Source organism: Polyodon spathula, chromosome 5 (genome assembly GCF_017654505.1).
Source record: "Polyodon spathula isolate WHYD16114869_AA chromosome 5, ASM1765450v1, whole genome shotgun sequence".
NCBI classification, from domain to species: domain Eukaryota; kingdom Metazoa; phylum Chordata; class Actinopteri; order Acipenseriformes; family Polyodontidae; genus Polyodon; species Polyodon spathula.
The window spans coordinates 51230969-51249217 of record NC_054538.1 but is presented as its reverse complement, the minus strand read 5'-3'; the positions used below and the strand labels follow the sequence as shown (position 1 = coordinate 51249217).

General features: G+C 38.6%; 1 protein-coding gene across 1 annotated transcript; it reads right to left on the bottom strand.

Annotated features, from left to right (window-relative positions):
* Positions 1-2003: 2003 nt before the first annotated feature.
* On the bottom strand, positions 2004-14888 carry LOC121316034 (proteasome subunit beta type-1-B-like). The gene is made up of 6 exons (XM_041250732.1): positions 14671-14888; positions 13081-13188; positions 12591-12672; positions 6860-6989; positions 5907-6013; positions 2004-2317 (listed from the first exon to the last, which is right to left on the bottom strand). The coding sequence occupies exons 1-6, from the start codon at positions 14769-14771 to the stop codon at positions 2132-2134; spliced, it is 714 nt and encodes a 237-aa protein (XP_041106666.1). The 5' UTR covers positions 14772-14888; the 3' UTR covers positions 2004-2131.
* Positions 14889-18249: the final 3361 nt, after the last annotated feature.

Here is an 18249-nt window from a genome sequence, read left to right as displayed (position 1 = left end):
GCGCTATCAGTGCCGAGCAGTCGGTGCAGATTCACTCGGCGCAGAGAAGGAACGCGGTTGGTGCCGAGCTGTAGTCGGCTCTGAAGATGTTCCAACCGGTGGCGAGTCAATCGGTGCTGGGGTTGGCGTCGAAGTGTGTTTCAAGCTGGTGCTGAGTAATCGGATTCAGGGTCGTGTCGAGGTCAAGCGTGGTCGATGCCGGGCTGGTGTAGCCAAGTCAATCGGCGTTGGCACCGAGGGCAAGTGTGGCCACGTTAGGAGAGCCTGAGGCTTGAGAGGGGCAACTAGGCCCGAGCTGGAGGGTTGCTAAGACTGAGTAAATTGGCGTAGAGGACGGTGCCACAAGCCCGCGTGGTCAACCTACAGCACCACAATAGCTCACACAACGGTAATTATCTACACAAGGTAGTAGAAAAGAGACTAATGGCTGCTTGCCAATCTCAAAGATCCCTCTCCAGAAACCAACTACTCTACAGTAACCCTCTATATTGTTTTGGGATCCACATCCCCTAAACAGACCTACTTCTGATCTGTTATTCCTGTAGTTCCGGCCACCCAGCACCTCCAAGAAGTTCTGACGTTCCTTGCTGGGCAATTGCCGTCACAGGCAGTCTGATAGTAAAAGGCTTCCATGGTAGTAGCTCCTGCAGAGTGAATGCGCCTCTCCTTGCTGTAAACAAACACACTCTCCACACACATCTGTGTGTCCATGGCATTGCAGTCGCCCCAAGCTGTGGCGCAGCTGCTTTTTGAGCTCTGTGCAACATTCCCGGCACATTCCCAGCCAATCCGGACGAGGCTATCGCTCAGCTGGTCGCACGTCTCCTGCTGCGTGTCACAGCTCATTTCCCCAAGGCAGACACACTTGTGCAGGAACCAGCGGCCCGGCTCCCCATCGCAGTATTATATAGATTACCTTCCAAAAATATGGTTGACAGATGGTAAATTGGTAGGTTAGGTTCAGGGGAAGGGGACTAAGACAGCAAAATCCAGTAGCGTATTCACTAGTCACAAACACCAGTGGATTCTACCACTGTTTTTTGTTGTTGTTGTTGTAAAATCCAGGCTTATTGGTCACATTTCTGGCAATTCCCAGGCAGGCTACAATGGCATAGCTGTCCTGGCATTTCTTTAATCCAGTCTCTCGCAACCGTTGAGACACCAGGAACTAATGAAGTACAAGAAGCTTGATAACATTTAAATTCAAGCTGTACAGCAAAATTGCTACGGGTATTATTTATGCATTACTTTTAAATATCTTGGGTAATTCAATGTGCAAAACACTCAGTAAGCAGCTTATCTGGAGCACTGCATATAATCTGGATGTTAAATTGAAAACGTAATCAAACAGTTTGTGTTCTCTTTGTAGTACCAATTTATAATTGTGCTGCTGTAGCTCTAAGAGAGTGGTGTTATGTGCTGCAGTGCTTGCAGGGACAGTGGAGGAGTTATGGGGAGTCCTGGTTGTTGTTCAAGCGTGTAGTCTATGCATTACTTTGGCAGCTTCAAACTTAAAAGAATATTAGTTCATATTCCTGTTTGTATATTCCAAAAAGTAAAAACCAAGTTACTGAACATCCAGAAGATAAGAATAAACGTTACTGGATTGGTTTCACAATATCGGTCTGGAAGTGGGATTTTTTCACCTATCGATAGCATTATGTTCATATTTATATTACTTGTAATTGTCTTTCAATACAACTTCATATCACTAGCAAAGATGTGTGATTAAGTGATTAATAGATTGGATGATTAATCAATCAACAGAAAATAAAGATTAAAACCACTACTTTAAAGTAAAAACTAGCTGGATTGCCAGCTGAAACCAAACACAATAATGACATTAAGTATAAGCTATCAAAAACAGAATCTTCGAACATGTGTGATTAAATTAAATGAGATTCTCAATTCTATCATGTTTAGCTTACAAACAAATACCACAATATAGGTCTACTCTTTTTGAAGCTATTGGCAGATAAACACAATTTAGCAAATTGTTCTGATTTTGATTTGAAGACTTTATTGTCTTACAAATGACAGTGTATACAGAAAATATTGGTCAAGTTACACTAAAATCATGTATTGAAGGAAATAGTACATATTTATTCTGATTTGCAGAGCAGAGAATTGCTTAATCCTTTCGAAGTGGAATAGTCTCTTCCTTGATGCCGTCCTTTGTAACAATGCAGATTCTGAGTGCATCACCAGTGTAGACATCTCTTTCAGCAGCAGAAATAAAGACATCCTTGACCAGCTGAACTGCCTTCTCTTGGGACAGAGGCAAATGCTCTACATTCTCCATGTTCTTAAAGCCAATCTAAGGGAAAAAAAAAACAATTCTTCATGGCAAAGTGCACAAATTACCAGTATATACCAATAAATGTTAGTCACAAACTTAAAAGTTACAAAAGAGCAGTTATGGGACAAAAAGAAGGGGGGGGACGGACCTAAAATGTGAGCCCGAAGTTACTTAACACAGCCAATCAATGTTTTCCTCTCAGATTTCACAAGTATATACAAACACCAGTATGTAAAATCACAATATTCCTGGACACACAAGGCTATTAATAGAAAATCTATATTTTTCATGTTTATTTGTTTTGTTTTATTTTTTTTTAAATATAAGAAATAAAACAAAAGTCAACAAATAGGTAACAAAATATTTAGCTTTGTTAAATTGAAGAAAAACAGACATACTTTAAAATGTCATGTACTTTCATATTAGGTCATTAAATAGCTTTTCAATGCTAAAAGGTCTGCAATGCATAGGTCTGAAGGTTGGCAATGTTGCATAAACTGACAAAAATGCTAGAATAAAAATCAGTAGGGGCGCAACAATTAATCTATGCATCGATTACTGATAATCTGTCCTTAAATTTCCTGAGCTTCAATTATATATTGGTGAATCGATGCATCAAATTCAGTGCTACACAGTAACAAGAAAAAAGTGTTACTTTTGTTTACAAAATACATTGTTTTACAGTTTTGTATATACATAAACCTGTTCACACATTATTCTGAAATGTTTATTTATTTTTAAGTAGTGCTTTATAGTGTTAAGTTAGAAAATAAACCTGTGTTCAATTTAAATACGGTGTTTCAGCTGTGCAGATGTTTGATATGATGAAATATACTTGAATAAAACTTTTGAGTTGTATCCTATAGTTTGTCTTTCATTTTAATATTGACATTGTTTAAAATGGAACCGGCATTGCCGGCAGCTGTTTTATATATGAGTATAACTTCAGCGGTTCTAGTGTTAAAGGGACATCTGATGTGGACGCATGCATATTTTTTCCCCGATGTTGAAAACTCCAGTCCTTTGTACTTTTTTTAGTAAGTGTCCTAATTTGAATGCAAGTTGTGCCTTTTTGTGCACAACTGTTATGCACAACAGTGTTTTTAGGTATTGGATCTAATGTTAAAACTAATGTTCTTTATTTTGAAAAAAAAAAAAAAGTCAATGCACAGATTACCATTGATAAATGCCTATATGACTATAAGAAATTAGGGTGCCGATTGCACCACTAAAAATCATCCACCCTCACAGTTTACAAACACAAATAACACTAACAAAAAAAAAAAAAAAAAAATTTGCTCCTGGGTAGTAAGTGTTATTTCCTAGTTGCTTATGCCTCAAAAGTATAGAAAATGGCTATTACTTACAGTAATTACTATTAAATACAGTATAATTGTAAATCTCCAAAAACTACTCACTTCTAAATCTTTTGTAGTCATCTTTGTTTTACTTTAGTACAAATACATGTTAATTTGGATTCATATGTTGTTTTTTTCTGACTTTTTGTGAATGAAATGACACACATTTGCCCGTTTTCCCATTGGAAATAGTGATATTTTGAAATATCACTGTCCTGGTCACAAAAGCAAAGTTTGTGGGGAATAATAGCCATTTTCTACACTTTTGAGGCATAAGCAATTAGGAAATAACACTTACTACCCAGGAACAAAAATTGTGTTACATAGTCTAATCAATGACGCTCAAATGTCAAAAAGAGAAACAACTGTGACAGAAGACTGAAAGTATAATAATGTTGTTTAGAAAGTATAAGGATTCCTGTATTTTTGATGCATTGTGTATACTTTAAGCTTACCTTTCATCGCAAATTACAGGGCTCGAAATTAATGCCGTGAACCGTGGATTCCCCTGCTGACCTAAACCCTCCCTACCCAGGCAGCGCTCGGCCAATTGTGCGCTGCCCCCTAGGAACTCCCGGTCGTGGTCGGCAGTGACATAGCCTGGATTTGAACCTGCAATCTCCAGGGTATAGGGCACATCCTGCACTCTACACAGAGTGCCTTTACTGGATGCGCCACTTGGGAGCCTCAGAGAATAGTACTTATTATCATGTACTCTAACAGTCTCACCTAACATTCGTTGTGTTAAGGGTGTTTTTGCCAAGTTCCCTGGCAGCTGAGGGAAACGGAAGTGGGTTATTAAAGTTGAGAATCTCATCAGGAAGATGGTGAAATGCGACCAGCTCCGGCTAGTTTAAAATCTTCTCCCCTTTTTTAGGTAGCACATCCCGGTGTCCTCACAAGTTTTATAAAAAAAAAATAAGGCTTTTGTTCCGCTTTTGGCTAGTTGTCCTGTTTTTCATGAATGTAATTAAGCACGACCCTAATGGACAGAGATAAATCTAAAGCTACCTACTGACCCCATAATCTCCGAAACAGGGCAGGTTTTTAAAGTTGCCCCTAAAATTTTTTAAATAAATAGGGTCCAATTTTCAAAAGAGATGCAATGGTGCAGCAGGGCTTGCACAATTTGTTTTGGATGCAAGCACAGTCACAGCAGCGTCGATTTAATATCAGAGTGGCACTGAAAAACTAGCCTTGTGTCAGTGCAAGGTAACTATTTTCTTCAATGAGAAATACTAGACCGAAAAGACTGCCAAAATTTGAAAAAACAAAATAGATAAACAAATAAAAATCTAAATACATTACATAGAAACAATTGTTTATTTAATTTCGCATTTTATTTAGGATTTTATTTTCAGGGTTTTTTTTATTATTTATTTTGTTTTTTGAGGTCAAAACGTATCTTTGTTACAGCCCTACGGCTAAGTCAACCGTAGAATTCCTGAAGAAAGTGATGACACAATTCTGGAATGGCCTTTGCAATTACCAGATCTCAATCCAACAGAAACGTTTTGGACCGATCTGAAAAAAGATATCCAAGCATTGTGTATCCAACCTGTGAGCTTAAGGACAGCATGGGCCAGATTTCACCAAAAAGATGTAACCAACTGGTTAAGAACTATCACAAACATCTGAAAGCCATAAAAGCAAAAGTAGGGCAGACTAAATACTTAAGCAGTGGTGCTAACATTTTTGTCATGAATGCATGCATTAAATAAGTTTGTTTTGTTATAAATATTATTTGTTAAATTACTAGAAATGGTGTATTTTGCTGTACAGTGACATGTGGGTGCATATTTCCCTGAGGATGTCATAATATTATGGTCCTGCAGCAGCCCCGAGTTGTATGCTTGGGACCTTTTTATACCCGACACCCCGCTGGAACACTACCCGCTGATTAGGATCTCAATGCAGGCAATCACACACGGGAGGTAGGCTCTCCCTGGAGCACCAAGGTTTTACAATTACAGACAACATTATTTACAATATTTAAACAAAAAAACCCTCTTCAAGTGCAGGGCTCCTGTCCTGCCACATTTACTTTTTGCTTTATTAAAATGTGGTAAAAGTTCACTAAATGCTTGTCTTAATCTGATACCTTGAATTATGGTACAGTACGCGTAGGGTGCCAATGCTTTTGTCTACAACTGGATATTAGTTCACCACGTACTTTAAAACCAAGGCTCAGATCTAGTGTATCTGTACTGGGCTACAATAAGAATCTTGACCAATAGTAGATACTCTACCTGGTTGTCGAGGAGGGGTTGCAGCATGGCACTTGCAGAGCCTCCTGCTTTGTAATTATCTCTCTGGTATGACCCTACTGGGTCAAAACTGTACACTGCTCCCCTTCCTGGAGAGAAAACATTCCAAGCAGTAGTTGAAAGGAAACATAAAAATAGAAGACTATTGCTTAGTCATTATTTAGGAAAACTTTTTTTTTGCAAGTCAATGTCACATAGCAGCCTGCTTGTATTGCAACAGAAGCTTCATAGTAATATTGTGCTGCATTAAATTAAAATGAGAATGAAGACAATTACATATTCTGTTATCCAGACCTACAGTATTTAAATGTAATTTGATTGGTGCACTCTTGTACTCATTTACAAATAAACTTAAATTCATCACCTAAAATATTCATCATTTTACTATGACATCATGTTTATGTTTGAGTATTATTTTAAAATGTAAACTATTTTAAAGGAGAAGAAAAACAAAGTATAATTTGTATAATATCACAGTAAAAACACAAAACAAAAAAACAACTATTCTACACAAGATAAACCTGGTAACCCATTAAATTACCTATTAAAAGACAGAAACAAACACCATCCTGTAAAGCAGAATGTGTGTTACTTATTTCAAATGGCATGTATGTATTGGTTTCCTTGTGTCTTTTGGATACAGTCATTTACAGTTTGTATATTGAATATTTGTCCCAGTCCTGTTGCATGGTTTGTCACTGTAAACCAAGCAAAAAAGTTGCAAATCACGGGTCTCGCTCATTATTCATCTGTCATCAGAACAATGAATTACAACTAATTGACAGCAGTGGAATGCTGACTAATATTAAAAATGTTCCCAGAAAAATCAAGTTATGTAGAAACTGAATTATGAATTAGCATAACATTTCTCTCCTGCTAAACAATGCTGGGTATAATAAGTTAATTATTATGCAGAAATGATAATTGGTTCATACCTTCTTCATCTAGACCCCCAATGATGTTGTAAACGTAGTAAGGGAAGAATCGTCGAGAGTACAGGATGGTGGAAAGCATAGCTGCTATTGCACCGCTCGTCATTGTCTTGTTATTCGAGTGCTTATACATCTGAAACCACAAAAGGACAAATGGAGCATTTAGTGTTTTACAGCAGGGCAGGTGACTGAAACCTTAGACTTCATTCTAGTATAACACAAATCTGGAATTCAAATTCCATTTTAAATCTTCATTTGGCACCCTAGCAAGAGCTTGAAGTTGTCATCTACTCTGCTGAAAGCTGTAGCAAGAATATGCCTACTTGGGTGACAAAATTACATGTCAGCAAAAAAGGTTTGAACGGTGAGAGAAAACCTTTGTCTCTACCACTAAAGGACTACACACACTACAGCGTTTATTTGATGCGTTTTTCACGTCAGCCGACTCGCAGCGATTTTTGTATTCACACACAAGCATTTTTCTCTTCTTCAAAAGGTCCACTGGAACATCTGGTTCTAGCAGTGTATTTCTCTTTATAAGCAGCACAATACATCTCTCGATATGCAATACAAACAGAACATAAGGGAGAATATGTGAGGAAATCGAAATTACAGTTAACACTATTGAATTTTAAAATAAATTGCTTTACTACCTTTTAAAATCTACTGTATTATTAAATGCAACAGTGGTTAGAGGGGTAGTTTGCACAGCGGTAAAAACAAGTAGCAATATGACATACCATCAATAAAAATATAAATACACATAGGCTATAAAGTTTTATTGTTGAAACAAAACACCTACTCGTACTTAGTCAATTTAAGCCTTTGTAATGTCAATCAAGGGATGTTTAAATGAAAAATAATGCAAGAAGCCTACCTTATGTACTCAGAGACTTTTTTAGAATTTTTTTTTTTTAGTACAGTGAATGTCGTGTAAACTGAATACGGAAGTGTTTTTAAAAAGCGTAACCTGGAATTATTCAAATCAAGTACTAAGGTAAATAATAATCATAATAATAATAAATATTAGCACAACACCTATGCCCATTAGCACTGTTGTCTGTTTATTCAAATCAAAGTATACAGTTTTAAAAATGTTGTCACTAGAGATGTTCATTTACATAATGCATTTACAAAACAAATTATTTTGTGAAAGTAATGAATGCTTGCCTGTCTCTGGTGACACAAATTGTTTTAAATCCTTTGCAAATTGCAATTCCCGTGTCTGCCTTTCAGGTACGTGTTGATTCATTGCATCATGAAACCAACGCCAGCATAAGCATGAGATCTTATTCGATTACTGCGCACACTGTTTTCATACTCTTATAAGCATGGCTTGAATTTTTCTTTTAAAGTTTGCCTTCAAGTCTTACGCCGCTACATCCTAATTATGAGAATATTCTGTTAAATTAGTGGGAAAGAACACAACACGAAACGGACACATTGGAAGCTACCTAGTTCCCAGGAAAGTGCGAGAACAAAATGCAAGTTAAAGTAGCATCGGGGAAGTGATGAATGTCATTGCTTGCATTTGTGTTCGCATAATGAAGATGAAACATAATCAGCAAGTCAATCAAGACATCATGGTAAAAAGAAGCGACTGTTTAGTAATTAAGAGTTTAATGAACAAAAATAAAAACCTGAAACTTCAAGCCCTAGCTCTTTCCGTTTCAAAATGCTGTATTTGCGTCTTTAGTGCCCCATTTTTCAGCAGTTTTTCTGGCACTTTGTCTTTACAAGTTTAATAACTTTAATTCTTATCTACGGAGGACCTTTTGTTTCTCCATGTTTCTCTCTTCCTTTACAAGAGAGCACTGTTGTTTTATTGATTATGGATAAGACAGCAAAAATGGTTACCGTATTCCTTTGAATTTAGGATGTACCATTCAAAACTATACTTTTCTTATAACAGCCCTGTGTAAGTGTGTCAGGTTTGAGTCCGTAGCTAGGTAAGAGAATTGTGGTCGCTGGTGTGTTAGACAGGTGGTGGCTTAATACAGTTAAATAAAAGCACAAATATCACTGGGAGGAATTTAAAGTGGGCACTTAAATCAGGTGGTCGCTAAATAAAGGGGGTCGCATGAGCTGGTTTGACTGTATAGGTTTTACAACATTTATAAATATAGTGATGGGATGAACATGGTTTTATGATGTTCGGATAGTCATCCGAGATAAATATATTCGTTTGGAAAATTAGAACAAGCCATTAAATGAAAAACATTAAAGTGGAGAGATACTCTTAGTATATTTATTGCGTGACATTTAAACAAAAATAAATAAATCTGAACAACAAATGCACAGCACCTGCATATACTATTGATATTACAGCATTACTTCCAGCCTTTTCGTAAACTAACAAATATCAACCAATACATTTCGTTCGCAATACGTGTTCAAGTGCCTTTACAGAATTTTAACAAACTCACCCTTGTGTTGTTCATTTTACAGACCAACAGAAAATAATTTAAAAACAATCAGAAAAAAAAAAGTGTTTTTAAAGGCTTTTTTTTTTTTTTTTTTTTTAAAGAAACAGAATTCAGTTCACAACTTCTGCACATAGGCCGTGCCGCTTCTTTGTAACGATGTTACCGGCTGCTGAAAAAACCCTCTGTGATGGACTCGATGTTGCTGGTATGCATAACTAAGGCCCTGTGAAAATTGCGATTTCACGGGCTGCGGGAAATCGTGAAGTTAGAAATACCGCGATTTTTACAATATTAAGATATAAAATTTCGTAATTATTCATACAAAAAAAAAATCACATTAATGAAACTGTACTGCTCTACTGTGTGTACTATTTGCCATGCACACAGTATTGCAGTGACTATGTCATGTAACTATGCAATCTAAGGGGAAATTTAAATAGTAGACACTGTAAACAAGAAAATGTATGTCTCTAAAAAGGCAAAAAATCATGTAAAGCAGTATCCAGGAGAAGTTTTATCAAGCGATGGAGGTAAGTTCTTCTGTACATCCGGCAAAGTTACTGTAGATCACTATCAAAACTAGTCTGTTGACAGGAATTTGATTTAGATTCAAGTATTCACCAAAAGAGAAAGGCGGAAATCCAGAGCAGTACTGTGACTGCTTACTTTCAAAGAAACAAAAAACAGTGACTTTCATACTCTAAAAGTACACTTATTAAATTTTGACCTGACAGAGGCGCTTGTTTGCGCAAATATCCCTTTTGAAAAATTGGACAACTAAAAGTTACTGAAATTATTCAGACAGTGTAGCAAACAGTGGAATGATTCCTTCATCAGCCCAGCTGAGTTGTGACTTAAAGTTGCCGAGAATCACAAGCAGGAGATTACGGAATTGGTAAGACAGTCTGGTTGCTTGTCGGTGGTCACACTGGCGTGTCGACTGATGCTCAAGATCAGTATGGGTTACACATTTCTATTTGTTTTGCAAGACCTAAATTATGAATATGCACCTGACGTACTAGAACTGAAAGCTATCCTGCAGATACACTAACTACAGGTTGTTAATTACAACAGTTTCACATGCTATTGTAAAGTGCCTGATTAACTTTGATGTTAATTTTGATGTCCGTGCTTTTATGTATATTTGCTGTTTAAAAAAATAATCTGTGCACAGAATTTATAACATATTTCCTGCACATTCCGCGAAATATGATACTTTACTTGTGACACTGCCGTGAATTTTAAAGAATTTCCTTGATTTTCACAGGGCCTTATGCATAACATTGCCCTTGCAAATTGGAACTGTTAGAAAACGTGAGGCATGTTACTTCCACCATAAGAGCGGGTCTTCTTTGACAGATAGATTGAGTTCTTGCAAAAAAAATATCACACTCTGATCGGTCGTCCACGGTGTCAGGTTCCTTATGTACATCACCAGATAAACTTCTGTAGTCGTGTTTTGTTTTCTGTTGGTTCTTTCTGTGGTAATTACATCAGTGTTGTTGATGGAAGCCAATGTCGATATTAGCTCGCTTCCCAAATTCAAAAACGCTGAAACCTAAAACTCCAAGTACAGCAGTATTTGCCAGCTCTCTGTTCAGTGCACGTAATCTGGACTCTTGTTTCTCTTTCTCTTAGATTGTCTTTTGGTTTATTTTTTTGGACATCAGAAAGAAGCCTACGCATTTAAAATTGGGGATCGAGAGCAACTGTTAGCACTTGCACAGATGCTGTTCATTTATTTTTTCAAAATAATTCCACACATCAGACTGGCCCTTTGCCACTTGTCATATTGCAACATCTGAATGAAGCTGAAGAGCAAAACACACATGATGCTATTTTTCGGCTGTTTTCAACAATGTAATTTCTCGCAGCAGACACTAACATTTTATTACAGTAGCTTATTACTAAAATAAACCCTGCATTATGTACATACCCAATGTATTCTGTACTTTTTACTTTGCAAAAAAAGCTAATACAAAATGCACAATAAGCATTTCTGACAAACACAAATTTTATTTTTGTGTTAGAATACAAGCAAAAAAAAAAAAATTGTTCAGATACTGATATTTTTCCCCACCCCTAAAATGTTTTTTTCCTTATTACTGATAATGGAAAAAATAACTTATTTTATTTATAAATATTTTGAGAAAAATCAAGGAGTAGTGTCCACTATGAAGACCCTGAGAATATGTGTTTGTCATTGCAATCACTCAGGTGAAACAATGTTTTGTCATTTGCCCAAACATTAATATTTTTCAACAGAGCTTTCAGGAAATATTGTAAGGTCCTTCAGGTCACAGTGTAACACATATACATGTATCTCTAAGCAGAATACATTAAAAAATATTTGTATGGTTTCTGAAGTACTTTAGAATGTTCCCCAGAGTGTTCTGAAAAAAGGATAACATTTCCAAGATGCTACTGTAAAAAAATTGATTTTTTGTGAATTTATAAGTAGAGTCAACTATAGCCAAAAAACTCCTGGTCTTGGGGGAGCACCGAAAAATGACTGGTCCTTAAAGGGTTAAAGTACTGATACAGTGGTTACTGAATCGATATTGTGACCCCTGTATAAAAATCACGGTTCACCATGTGAATCAATGAACCGTCATGACGCACCATGGTCTGCACTTAATTTAAAAACAAATCGCCACCTTTCACTCTCACTATAACAAGCATACAACTGAAGAAATAATACCATGGTCATCAACCAAACAATGACAAACTCATAAACAATGGTTCAGACCAATAACTTTTTTTTTTTTTGGCACAAGAAAATACAAGGAAAAAAGTACTTGCTGATATAAACCTTACAAACTGTGTTCAGTGATAGAAAAACATGATAAACAAAACAATACAACGCAAGACAAATACATGTTTATATGATAGTTTTTATATAACCACCCCACCCCCTCCTCCCTTTTGTTCTACCATCACTAACTGCCTGTTTGATAATTTCACACAGTGTGGTTTTCTTCAGCATTATCGCATAGTATAGCTGGGTGGTCCATACAAGAAGAGTCTGCCCAGCAGTCCCTCAGTTGCCCACATGTACACACTGAGTTAGCGCAGATAGTGGGGATTTCACTTGTTCATTACTGCCCAAAAGAAACACGAAACATTTTGTGCGAGAACATATCCACACCAATATATTATTCTGTGTATCATTTTTCCCAGATTGACTCTTAGGACAGCAATTCTCAGTGCTTTACATCAAGGTAAATTCTTTAAAAGACTGCAAATTACATTTGAGCCACTGTTAATATACCCTAAACTTTAAAAGCACTATATAATGTATAAAATACCTGCAACCGAGCATCAATTATTTTTGTTAATGTCAGACAGTCTCCATGAAATCCACTGCATCCAATTACAGTTCTGTCCGTTCTGTAAAACATTAATAACTGGTAAGATAAAACAAAGACTGCTTGTTACTAAACATTATTTCTTTAAAATGTATTTTTGTGTAATAGATGCAGGTGACATGATTTACATAGATCACATGAATTATTTTATTGGCTATGACAGTTTTGGATCATGTTTAAAATATATAAAGCCCATTTCGTTGTTTCACAGAAAAAAAAACATGTAAATTAAATACATTTTACTATCGATACATGTCCTTTGATTGAGATACATGAATGGCTTAACAGGTATCAATTACATTTCTAAAAGGAGAGTAGAAAAGTCAGGTTAAAAAACACAAAATCAGAAGCTCCAAACAGAACGCATAGGTTTTCACGCTGGGTGTTTTTCATTAATGACTATATGTAGATTTTATTATACATAACTTACAGTTTGTAGCATTTAGGCGAGTCTCTGCTGTGAATAGAGTAACCTTCACTCAGTCGAGTGTCAGAGGCAACGATAGCAAAGTCTTCACCAGCAACAGCCAGTACAGTCCTTGGAGATTGAGGAAAAAGATCAGTTTCACTTTAATCTATTTGCTAAATACTAGCAACAAATCTGTTTCAGACAGATATAACAAATACATTTGTTATCACAGGGCTTTTGAAAAACATGTATGCTTGCAGTCCAAGCTGTGTGCAACAATTTAGCAACAACCATGGGAAAGCAGAAAGATTTCAGGGACTTCACAGGGGTTAAGATAGTGGGTGATATTGAAGATGGTCCTACCTACAATTCTAAAATTATTTAGTGTATGAACACACACAAGGATTGCTTTTCTTTGTTTAAAATAAAATTAGATAGCAGAGAATTATTCAAATTTTTCCATGTCACAAAAATACTTGTTCAAATATTCTGACATTTGTCCCAGCACATATATGATAAATAGGGACTGGGGAGGATGCCTGAAGTCACAGGCTGAGGGCATTGCACCCTGGGAGGTAACAATAGTCTTCCCTCGGGGAATTTAATTTTCCCACTATGAGCTGGGTCTGCAGTACATATTTAACATATGCATCTGTCACGAAAATAAGTGAGGCAAGGTTGGATAGTAAATTACTTTATACAGTTTGTTTAAATATAACCGATACAACATACATAAATAAATAAACAAAATAGCAAATTTGCCTGAACCCTCCCTTTAATTACAGAACTTCACGCACGGGCAGTAAATAACAGATCTATTCCCCCCCCCCCCCCCCGGTACAACGGTGTACTGTTACCTTCATGTACTCGTATAAAAAGTTACCCTCGCATGCCCAAACAAGTTCCGCTTAGAAAACACGTAAGTGTTCATTCAAATCTTATGTTATGCTGTTTTCGGTCTTTTTCATCTAATTTATTCTACTTTTCTACCATTAAGAAAACAGTTTGAGAATATTTATCATATGCAATGAATTGGATGAAACTTTGCAGTGGATTTTAATTTGGGGTCGTCATCGTTTGTTGTTTTTTCTTTTTCTTTGAGAAACATATTTCCAGTTAATAAGTTTGCAAAAAAAAAAAAGTATAATGGTAAATGTCTCTGTCTGACAATCTGAAAACAAATCACATCGCAATTGACTGCACCTGTACCAAAATCTCCCAGCGTCAAGTTTTGGTACTCATACCACTGTGACGATGTACAACACCGGTATAAAAATGCAAGTGTTAACAGGACTAGTGTCATTTCCATGTTTCTTCAATTATCTTCTTGCTTTACCTTTTAATTCAACAACATGCTTCAGATATTGTACCTTTGTTTAACACTTTTTAAAGCTGTACACTACTTATAAACAAAGTTTTAAAATCAGTACTTTAAACCGAAACTACGACAATTTTACATACAAAACGTTTAAAATTGTGTAGTAATAGACTACTGAAATTCAATTAATTATTTGTATGACTCGAAGCAGTAAAAATGATCAATCCCATGCACAATACAGACACAATAACATCTCTAGACGAAAATGCTTGATTTACTTGACAAAAACATACCCTCCGTTAAACGTGTAAGGTGAGAATCTGTGCTCCACAGGTCCACTATAATGATATTCCTTCATCTTCCCATTTTCTCCATAAGTTGCTGCCGACAACATGTTGTTTACTCTTTATTAAAGTTCGTTTAAACAGATTATAACAGAAATTACAAGTGCTTTCAGTTTTGCTCCCGAAGTCTGCTGTCTCACGGCAATATGGCGCTATCGGAACCGGAATTATACCTTACTTCCTGTATACTAATATGACTTCCGGTTCCGTCGCTTTGTTCCTCTTTAAAATGTTTTATTATTTTTGTCCTTTAATGAAATGTCGGCTACATATTTATTGGGACACTTGTAAAAACACGTAGCAACTGTTTGTTTATGTATTTATTTATAAAAAAAAATAATGGCATCTGCTAATATTGGGAGACGTGTAAAACACATAGTTATTGTTTATTTATGTATTTATGCGTGTATGTATGAAATAATGGGGAATAAGATGTCTGTTAGAAAGCGCTTACACTGTTTTATTTGTCCATATTTTATTGTGTGTGTTTAACAGGATATATGCAATTACAGAACAACTTATAAATTAATTAAGCTGAACGGGGCAGCTGTGAAAGGGTGGGACGCTGGGAAATGAAGTCTTTCTTTTTCACTTCAATGCGCAAGCGCAGCTTTCCTTCGCGTTATAACACAGGCCCGGTTTTTGGTTTGGAACCGCATCACAGTCTCGCGTTTGGATTGGTCCATGTCTGTCACATGAATATGTCGTCACACTAGTGGAAACGCTTTCTGTGTGTTCAGCCTCATTCATGTCTATGGCAGGGTTGAAAAACACATTTTCACGCATATCTCTTGAACCCCAGCAGGTAGAACCACCATTGAAAGTGATATAGACTCAGAGGAGCACCCCAAACCTCCTAAAATGGTGCAGTGGTTCACCCAAAAACTCAAGTCGTGACGAAAAAAATAATTTTGCCGAGTCGTCCTGGCACCTGGAACCGTGAAAATGGTGACTCCTTATGCGGGGCCCCACCACAAAAAAATTCCTAACCTCCACAGAAGCAGAGATGCACCCTGTCAGAGATACACCCTGTCAAAAATGTCCAAAAACGACCCTTCTCGGGGTCATATCTCAATGACCCTGGGACTAGAACCCGGGTTGAACTTCCAAGGGTCATGTCTGGGGCCACTCTTTCACAGGGAGCCATCCGTTTTCAAATGCTACTTTTTCAACAAATTTCCACATTTTCAGCATGTTGGCATGTCAAGGTTGGATTTCCAATAGCTTTTGAGTTCCAGGTTGGCAGAAAAAGTCAAAATTGGGGTCCTTTCCAGCTGGGTACACGTCGCTTGGAGGGATCGACAGGGGCCCCAAGGTGGACCCCCGTACCAATTTGCAAGTCTCGGGGACCCCCGAAACCCGAGATATAGCACCCTGAAAAATGTCTATATTAAATCCCATTATAAAACACATTTGGGGCAATGCCCACCATCTGGCGGTGAGGTGGTGTACGAACCAGTGGCTGGTGATTTTCTTTAGCTGAGAGTCATGTGCACATGATGAGAGTGCTTCCTAGTTCCTTGCCCCAGGGGTCGTGGAGATACAAGGTATGATGAGACCTCTCCCTCCCTATGGCAAATCCCATTATAAAAAAAACAAATCTTCCCAGAATTTGAGACGTTATCTGCAAACCAAATTGGCCCAGAAAAGTATGCCACTACAGAAAAAAACAATTCTTACATTCGTGCATAACATGATAATTCATATAAAGTAATAACCCATAGTTTGTTATATTAGTACAGCAAAATACCACGTTATATTTTAATTGAAAGGTTGTGGAAAGCAGATCTCTCGCTTTCTTTCCCTTACAATTTAACTGACAACCATTAACGAATGGGAAAGAGCCTTTCTGACCATCAATTGCTGAGCATATTTAAAAAATGCTGCCCTATCAGGGCCCTGCTGTAAGGGGGAAGTCCCTCCCACCTCCTGTTGAAGAGGAACATCCTCACAGTAACACATCGCCATTTTCTTTTTCATCTCACTGAGACAGGTCGTAGATAGCTCTTGCTTTCTGGTGCCGAAATTGGCTGATTTGTTTGATTTTGACCAAATAAATGTATTAATCCATGGTAAAATCACGCTCTCGAGCGTTGTTAAGAGCGCTCTTGCTTTATTCTCGCGTCATGTTTCTGACTAGAACTGGTTTCGACCCCTCTTAAAGAATTGGCGAGCGGCCATTACTCTGTTCACTACACAAGGCCTTGTGTAGTTAGATACACCATGTGGATTGCTGCTGTGGTGCTGTAGGGAGACCCCGCGGGCTCGTAGCGTCATCCTCTACGCAAATTTAATCAGTCACAGTGACCAAAAAAAAAACAACAAAAAAACAGCTTGGGCCTAGCGCCCCTCTCAAGCCTCGGGCTTTCCTAGCGTGGTTGCGCTTGCCCTCGTCGACCACGCCGATTGAATTGGCTGCATACCCCAGCACTGACCTCGGTTTTCCCGTCGACTTGCGAGGCTGAGAAAAACAGCGCCCACCAGGCCCTGATTGACTTAACACCGGTATAAACATCTTCAGCGCCACCTACAGCTTGGCACCGACCTTGGAACAGGTCTACTCGGCACCAACTGTTCATCACCGACAGTGCTTTCTCTCGACGCCGATCCCGGCACCGATTAACTCGGCACCAGAGACTATCTTCGGAGCCGTCTACAGCCTGGCACCGACCGCGCTACACAGCGGCACAGACCTTGGCACCGATTGACTCGGCACCGACAGCACTTTCCTCAGTGCTGTTCGGTGAACCCCTTCAGAGCCGTCTACAGGCTGGCACCGACCGCGCTACCCATCAGCACCGACCTCGGCACCGATCGACTCGGCACTGACCGCGCACGTCTTGATGCCAAACTCAGCACCGGCAGCGCTCGCCTCGATGCCGATCCCAGCACCAACTAATTCGGCACTGGTGAATCGCTTGGAAGCGTCTACAGGCTGTTATTGTCATCGAGCATAGCAGCTTCACCTGCAAAGCATGTCGGTCCAGTCGACTGGCTCCTCTGCTGGGTTCCACCAGTGTGACCGGTGCACAGCGAAGCTGCTAAGGCAGGATGAGCACCGATCCTGCGCCAGATGCCTAGGGCCTGAACAAGCGACCAAAGCACCGACAGGTGAGCTGGACTGCTCTCCATGCAGGAAGTTCTCGAGGAGAACAAAGCGACTGAGAGCAGCCCTATCCCCAGCAGAGTCTTTCTCCTCAAGCCATGGGAGAATGAGATTTGTGAGCCTCTGCAGAGGTGGTGCAGGACCCCTCCTGCTACAGTGACCAGGGAACTCTCCAGCACAACTGGGTCACCCTCCCCTTTCCCACCACCGGTACAAAGGCACAGACATCTCTCAGGAGAGGCGAGATGGTCACCGCCGAGGTGGTACCACTTGAGGGGTCGCTCACCAGGGGACAGACGATCGCTGTGCAGGCACCGCTCCCCTTCCTCAGGGGACAGGAGGTCGCCACGCAGGTACTGCTCCCCTTCCCCATACAGGCGCAGACGATCACCATCACAGTCGCCTCGAAGGCGCCAAGCTCG

Excerpts from the sequence above, each read along its gene's own strand:
- LOC121316034 (XM_041250732.1), bottom strand. The coding sequence starts at position 14,771 with ATGTTGTCGGCAGCAACTTATGGAGAAAATGGGAAGATGAAGGAATAT. Across the intron at positions 13,189-14,670 it reads CCTTACACGTTTAACGGAGG|GACTGTACTGGCTGTTGCTG; the intron begins GTATGTTTTTGT and ends TCAATCTCCAAG. Across the intron at positions 6,014-6,859 it reads TGGGGGTCTAGATGAAGAAG|GAAGGGGAGCAGTGTACAGT; the intron begins GTATGAACCAAT and ends TTTTCTCTCCAG.